We start from the raw sequence: 8015 nt of genomic DNA, 5'->3' as shown, positions 1-8015 counted from the left end.
TCATCCATTTTTACAGATCATTTTAGGGCTTGATCCCAAAAATTAGAGGGATATAAAACTCAGGTGGGCCACACCATAGGAAAACAATCATGATTGGATATCCACCGTTAAAATCCCCCTTAGGCTCACTGTATTGTTTATTTGACATCCAATCTGTTGATTAGGCCATACAGACCTAGATGAAGGGAAAAAACAAAGATCACATTGATCCAAAACTTTTACGTTCCCAAAAAATTTTACATTCATTCAACACAATTTCTTGTAAGGTGGTCCACTTGAGATTAGGATATACCTCATTTTTGGTCTCATGCTATAAAATAATCTATAAAAATAGATAAATAGCATGGTTGAAACACATACATCATGGTGGTCCCACAGACCACCCACCCGCCATCAGCCATTGGCCGGTGGTAGGGGGAGTAGCCAATCCCTCTCCGTGACACTGTTTCCTGTGGTGGGTCCACTTAGCTTTTGTCATGCTTTCATTTAAGCGGATTGACTGGTGTACCACGTACCACCAATATGGCTGGCGTGTCTTGCTCCCTGACCAATGAAATCTCAAACCTTAGCCTTATGCGCCATCAACTAGCCGGCTTTTTATATTCAACTTTTAATAGGAAATAATTTTCCAGATTAAGTAGGCACGTTTTGAAATGGTTTTAAATATAAGTTTTGATTGACAATAAAGTTTAAAAACCAACAGCATGGTGCTGCGTCACCTGTAGTTACAGCTTACTCACGATAATGCGGGGTTGGGCGAACTCGAATTCGGTAATGACCCATCGGGACTGGTTGGTGCTGGAAAAACATCCGTGGGCCTAACCATGATGTATGTGTTTTTTCCACTCCATCCATCCATATTTTCAAATCATGCTAGGAGCCTATAAATGAGGTAGATCCAAATCTCTGATGAACCACACCATAAGAAATAGTGGTGATTGAACGCCAACCATTAAAAGCTTCCTGGGGCCATTAGTGTTTTGGATCAAGCTGATATTTGTGTTTTCTCATCATCCAGGTCCGTGTGACCTAATCAACAAGTTTCCTCGGAAAATAAACATTATATGTGGTGTGCTCCACCTGAGATTTAGATCTGCCACATTTGGCCTCATGACTAGTTGGAAAAACAGATAGACAGCATGGATAAGAAACACGTACATCATGGTGGGGCCATAGAGCTAGCATTTCCAGCACCCATCAGTACCAAGTCCGGTACTGGAGGTGTCACTACCGAAGCCGAGTCCATGTTAGCCATTGGGTTCTCATAAACACCGTCCACATTCGAAACGTGGTACGTTCGTGTCGGCCGTCTGTAGTCCGTGACTCTGCAGCGTAGGAAAGAGTAGGCCCGTGATTGCCTAAACAAATTTAAAAGAAAAGAAAAGAAAAAAAAAAAAAAGAAGCTGGCAAGACGTGTTACTTTTCAATTGATCCTCTCCACCGTTCTCTCACGAATAAATAGGAGATGAATGTGAGTGTGTGGGGGTGTAGACTCTTGGGAGTTTCAACACCCGGTCAAAGTTTCGGGTATCCATAGGTGGTGAAATTCCACTAGTGTGAGCGTGTGGGGTGTGCGCGCGTGTGTTAAAAATAAAAATAAAAAATAGGAAATGAATGTGAGATGAAGGGCAGAGAAAGAAGTCGGGGCCATAGCAGAGGTAAGTGGCGTTTTGCTGTTTTCTTAAAGTCGGAGGAATGGAGAAGAAAGCTTTGAGCGTTGTGTTGATCGTGGCTCTCTTTGCCACCACTTTCCTGGATCTTCACGCGAGCTTGGACTTCACTGCAGGAGGTAGTATAGAGCTTCCATCCTCGTCATACACGTGGAAAACGTGTAGGATCGCCGGGTGTTGAAATATTTGGTTGAATTAAATAAACTATTAAAATCAAAAATCAAAAAAGAAAATAAAATTTTTGAGAAAGAGAATTTATTGAATTGAGTCGAGGCATGATTGAGTTACTCGGCTTGAAATCGAATTTGCTCCCATTGGACAGCATCCCAAGTGCAACAGGTTTCCAGAGCATTCGACCTTCAGGATACAACGACTATGACCTGGTCCCAGTGGTGCACTCACTGTACACGAGCTCGAACCACTTGCAGTTTAACCCGAAAGTGCTGAGTAGACTCAGCGATGAACTCAGTAAAATTCTTAAACCAGAATATCAGAGAGAGTTTTATAAAAGAGGAGGATTTTTTGTATTTACAAATATAAATCGGAAGTCTTTATATAGACTCCGAAGTGGTGCATATCACCCTTTACAAAGGGTTAGATCCGTTGGGTTTAAACCCAACAGATGCGACCAACCGTAACAGACACACCTCTCTGGTTTAAAACGAAAAGGCACAAGTGTGAGTACACTCTCGCAAATAAAGTCTCGCGAGTACCCATACACACACATACCCACGCGAGTACACTCACACCACACCTGCGCTCACGCCCAGCCCAGCCCGTCCCGTCCCGTCGCGCACATGCACGGACACGGACTCGGACTCGGACTCGACTCAGAACGGTACGACATGGCTCTGCTCGGCGCGTGCATGTGTGTGGTCAATGACATAGATAGCCCCTCCCAATGACCAAATTCACATGCCTCCTAAATGGGGCTCAAGCCTAAGGCAAAAAGCCTATCTTATATACAAGAGAATTTACTTTGTTAAATCCAATTTTAATTGGTAAAAACATTATTACTGACGGTTTTAGTTCGTCGGTAACACTCAGGGTGAAAATTTTCTAAGTGAAAAATATAACACTTTCACCAATGAAAATGTTCGTTGGTAAAAGTGGTTTTGTGCTTTTTACCGACGAACATTTTCGTCGGTAAAAGTCTTACCGCGAAGTTTTCAAAATAGCGTAAAATTTTTCTATCTTAAAAATTATAACACTTTTACTGACGAAACGTTTCGTCGGTAAAAACATTATTCCTGACGGTTTTAGTTCATCGGTAAAACTTAGGGCAAAAATTTTCTAAGTGAAAAATATAACACTTTTACCAACGAACGTTTTCATCAGTAAAAACATTATTCCTGACGGTTTTAGTTCATCGATAAAACTCAGGGCGAAAATGTTCTAAGTGAAAAATATAATGCTTTTATCGACAAAAAGTTTCGTTGGTAAAAGTGGTTTTGTGCTTTTTACCGACGAAAATTTTCGTCGGTAAAAGTCTTACCGCGAAGTTTTCAAAATAGCGTGAAATTTTTTCTATCTTAAAAACTATAATAGTTTTACTGACGAAAACTTTCGTCGGTAAAAGTGGTTTTGTGCTTTTTACCGACGAAAATTTCCGACGAAAATTTTCGTTGGTAAAACTCTTATCGCGAAGTTTTCAAAATAGCACGAAAATTTTCGTTCTTAAAAATTATAATTGTTTTACCAACAAAAATTTTCTTCGGTAAAAAGATTATTACCGACGAAAAAAAATTTCATCGGTAAAAGTGCTGTTTTACCGACGAATTTTTTTTCGTCGGCAAAAAAGTCATCGGTAAAAGCGCTCTTTCTTGTAGTGTATATTTCAGAAATTGATATCATATATTGCTAATATATATCAGAAATTGTTAATATAGCCAATATGTGTTAATATAGAAATTGTTAATATGTTAATATAAAAATTGTTAATATGTTAATATAGCTAATATATGTTAAAATTGTTAATATATGTTAATACAACTAATATATGTTAAATTGTTGCTTGAAATCCCTGCGAGAATTGGGCTCAAATTCGGACTCAGACTCGAACTCGACTCGAAAACTCGGACTCAACTCGGCTCGATTTTTGCTCGTACTCGGACAAGTAGAGCACGAGCAGGGAATCTATGCTCGATGTCCGAGCAGAGCCGAGTACGAGTAGGACTCGGGCGTGAGAGCCGAGCATGAGCTGGGCAATACTCGGCTCGGCTCGGCTCGGCTTGTGTACAGCTCTACAACAGTGTCCTGAGACCATTGTATAGTACGGCCCCATACACCCCCTCCCACATGTGAGAACCTTGGCATGGATGTGGGCTGTGTAGAGGCTCATCTAATGGACAGGCTGGACGCCAGTTGCACCTTTTGGTGGGGCCCAACATAGCTCCAAAACATGCGGTAATTACTAATGCGTTCGAAAGCATGTGATTAACCCCCAAAACCCACATTTACTTTCTCGTGTATTACACTAGAAGATAAGATAGTTTGATTAGTGGTAATGATGATAATAGTAAATAATAACACGACATTACTATTGTTTTGCAGTTGATAGCGGCGAAGGTGGGCCATGCTGTGACCAATGCCTCTGCGCTCTATCCTTCCCACCACAATGCCAATGCTTCGACGTGAAGAGCTACTGCCACCCCTCATGCAAGGGTTGCCGTTGCACCAGGCCCATTCCCCCTCAATGCCGCTGTGTCGACATTAAGGACCACTGTGACAAGACTTGCACAGCTACGGGCTATGTGAACTAACGAAGAGGGAAACTACCCTACTGGTCTCTTTGTATATGCCTAAATAAATGAAAAGTGTCATAGGATGATACTTGGGCTGAAATGAACTTTGTTATTATTGGATGATACATCAGTCTCGCTGTTGCTTTATGCGTTTGTTGTGTGTGCGATCTTGACCGTACGATTTGTACAAGCTTGTTCGACCGAGTCTTAAATGCATGAGCTATTAATGTCCATTGGAGCGGACCAATCTTATCTTTTATGGGTTTTATGTATATCTATTGGGATCATTTTCTCTAATGTCGGGAAAACAACATAACCTGCGTGAAATATACACGCCATTCATCAGTCACAAAAACTCATCCTATAAAAGTCACACCGAATACACCATGAGAGCATTAAAATAGGCCTGGATAAGGATGGACCACAAGTCCAAGTACGACTGTGGACAGCTGTACACGAGCCAAACTAAGTCAAGCTTGACACAGCTCGGCTGGGTACCGCCGGCAGCCTACCTCAGCTCAAGTTCAGCTCAGCACAGTCTTTGAGCTGTACTACTTAGCTCAGCTCGGTTCGGCCATGAATCGAACTAGGTTGAAACATTCAGCTGTCGATGGACAAACTTTGCTGGAAGGCTTGATGGTGGTCCCTTCCCTACTGCCCAAATCCTCATGAGTGAATAGAAAGTTGGATTTATGTACATTAAATCTCACCTGAATCGCCCCATCTATTGTCTTGAGGCGTGCCAGAGTAGGATCATCATCTCCTGCATCCAAGTTCTTCTGACAAGCATACTTGTCAAAGGATTTTTTTCAAACGATTTTGATGTTGCTTCATACATCTTTCACTAGGAAATTTTGAAAGCTCGAACGGAGTTCCATGATTCTTCTGGTTCATCATGATTCTCCGTGTGTAACACATATGCCCGATAGACATTTATATGTACGCAGAGCAATCCCAACCATTCAAATTGTGGGCCAGTTTAGATAGGAACAAATCAATGCAGGAATGCTTATATGATGCATAAAGTAGTATGTGTTTCGATGTTTATTTTATTCCACATTGATCAACTTTATAAATGGGGACCACACCACTGAATAGTTTGGATAGAATCATTTGCACACCACGCGTGCAATAACTGTACGTGTGCATGTGGATACATATAGTCACCTGTCATAAAGAAAAGCTCTATATATGTAGACTTTTGCTTAACTTTTCCATACATATAGCTATGCGTCCTGCCAGCCATTAGCATTTGTGGCGTAGTTGTGTTTGTAACTACTTCTCCTATTTATTGCCACGAATTCAAAATTATCTGATTGTACTTGTACCTCTTTTTCAAATTCAACTATTTATTGTCTTAAATTCAAAAATAACCTAGTCAAACTGAATTTTTAAGGTAATTTGTTGAGTTATGGGCGACCGAACCTACTCGAATCAGGCTGAGTTTCAAGTTGATTTAAATCAAGCTTAAGTCAACTCATACTACACCCTGATCCATAGCTCACCTGGTAGACTGAGTGAAAGATACCTCGTTTCAACACTGGGTTCTTGGCATTAATCCCTATTTGTTTTCTTCAAAAGCATCATTTTGTTTTCAACTTTTCAATTTTCTTTTTTAAAATGATATATATATATATATATATATATATATATATATATATATATATATATATATATATATATATATATATATATATATATATAAATTGAGCTCAATAAAACGAGACCCAGCTCAAATCTAGTTTCAAGTCAATCGAGATTAGTTCTTTTTAGCCGAGTCAAGTGAGTAAACCAAGCTAACTTTGTTCATGTACAGCTCTATCGTAACCTTTTCAAATTCTCAAACTCACACCGAGATCCATAGCTCAAGTGGTGGCCTGAGTGAAAGATACCACCTTTCAACAATAAGGTCTTAGTATCGATTCCCTACCAGAGGTGGCTAACAGTGAAGTGTGAACTGACATTGTTTGTACTAACAAGCTAAAAAAAAATAAAAATTCTCAAACTCTTATTCTCTCTCCTTCTCATACTATCTTTCTCTCCTCTTTCTTTTTGCACATTTCTTAAACCTCCAAAATAATTGGAGTTTACATTTTCACCCAGTTAGGTAGAGATGAGATTGAATCGATTCAATTTCAATGTGGGATTTCTTCCTTTTCTCATCTTCTTCTTCTTCTTCTTCTTTTTTTTCCTTACTCTTTATGATGGCTTCATCAATGGTTCCTTTTCTCATCTATGTTTTTTCTTTTTTCCTTTCTCTTTATGACAGCTTCATCAATAGTTGTTTTCTCTTTGGATGTCTACCACTCTCTTCGTACATGTGGTACATGTGACCATCATGTGTGGCGCTTTATAAAAGGATATTAACCACCACTGACCATCATTCTCGTTTTCTCTAATTCATTGTCCACCCAATCTATGTCATTGTCCCCAACATATGCGGCATTAACCACCATCTATCTTAAAGCATTATGCATGTGTTGTTGTGCCACATGAGCACCACCATTTATCTTTTATTTCGTTTATTGCATTTTACTTTATTTGTTTACTTGGTGATCTACGACGTAAAGTTAATTCATATTTTTATTTTATTCACTGCATTTTCATTGTATTTATCTACACGGGACGACTTAGCTTTGCGATGTAAGGCTAAATAGTTTCATTTTTTTTTATTTTCGCTTACCCAACCCTTATGGGTTATCCGAAGCACGACCAAATATAAAAATATATACCAAAACTCTACTAAATTTTTAAAAAATAATAAAATCTTGTGAAGTGGAGACCACACATTGTGCAGGTGTAAACGAATACTTAATCCATTCCTTTTCCGTCATCAAGGCTCTTATTCAGAATTTATAGTCGCAAACCAATTGTAAGAGCCACTTGAGTTAGAGAATCGTGAGATTCCCCGACTCTTAAGCAATTCTACGGTTTTTAGCTGGCCGTAAATTTTAAGCTTCATTTAACTAGTGGCAAATTTGAATTAAATGCATTTTTAGAACTGAGTCAATAACATATTCTGCTTAAACCAATAAATCAATACCAAAGCTATAAAGTGAGGGCATCGCTATACTCGCACGAGGGAGGCATTCATAGTACCCCACGTACCGCCGAAAGGAGAGAGGGAAGACCAAGAGAAAAAGAGAGTAGGTTTTCTTATGGTCATGCAGAGAGGTGGGTGAGGTTGGTGGGTTTTTATGAGAGGTAATGTTGGTATTTTAAAAATATAATATGAAAAGCATATTTGTAAGTAATAGTTAATGATAGTGACTAGCGAGCACCTATATAGCTAACCGTTTGAAGGGTATGTGGTGCGGAAAGAGCTTGTAGAAAGCGGGCAATTGTTGCTCTATCAGGCAAAGTATAAGTGGCTTTTTGAAAATAAAAACCCTAAAAAATAAATGAAAAAATTGTGACACAAAAAGCTGAATTGCAGAAAAAATAATTTTACATAGAATTGTGTTGGCACATGTGGAAAAACTAACATCTGGACCTGACTCATATAAACATCCAAGAGACCCTTATAGATGCTTGTTGATGGCATTTCCTATCATTCAATGCACATTATGACCAATTTCAAACTGATGGACATAACTGTTGC

General features: G+C 39.2%; 1 protein-coding gene across 1 annotated transcript; it reads left to right on the top strand.

Annotated features, from left to right (window-relative positions):
• The first annotated feature begins 1663 nt into the window (after positions 1 to 1663).
• On the top strand, positions 1664 to 4439 carry LOC131218710 (Bowman-Birk type proteinase inhibitor-like). Its single transcript, XM_058213441.1, has 2 exons — positions 1664 to 1789; positions 4224 to 4439. The coding sequence occupies exons 1-2, from the start codon at positions 1696 to 1698 to the stop codon at positions 4430 to 4432; spliced, it is 303 nt and encodes a 100-aa protein (XP_058069424.1). The 5' UTR covers positions 1664 to 1695; the 3' UTR covers positions 4433 to 4439.
• Positions 4440 to 8015: the final 3576 nt, after the last annotated feature.

Source organism: Magnolia sinica, chromosome 1 (assembly GCF_029962835.1).
Source record: "Magnolia sinica isolate HGM2019 chromosome 1, MsV1, whole genome shotgun sequence".
Lineage (NCBI taxonomy): Eukaryota > Viridiplantae > Streptophyta > Magnoliopsida > Magnoliales > Magnoliaceae > Magnolia > Magnolia sinica.
This window is presented reverse-complemented; position numbering and strand designations above follow the sequence as displayed.

Coding starts and splice junctions, on each gene's coding strand:
- LOC131218710 (XM_058213441.1), top strand. CDS start 1,696: ATGGAGAAGAAAGCTTTGAGCGTTGTGTTGATCGTGGCTCTCTTTGCC. Junction 1,790..4,223: donor CTTGGACTTCACTGCAGGAG/GTAGTATAGAGC, acceptor ATTGTTTTGCAG/TTGATAGCGGCGAAGGTGGG.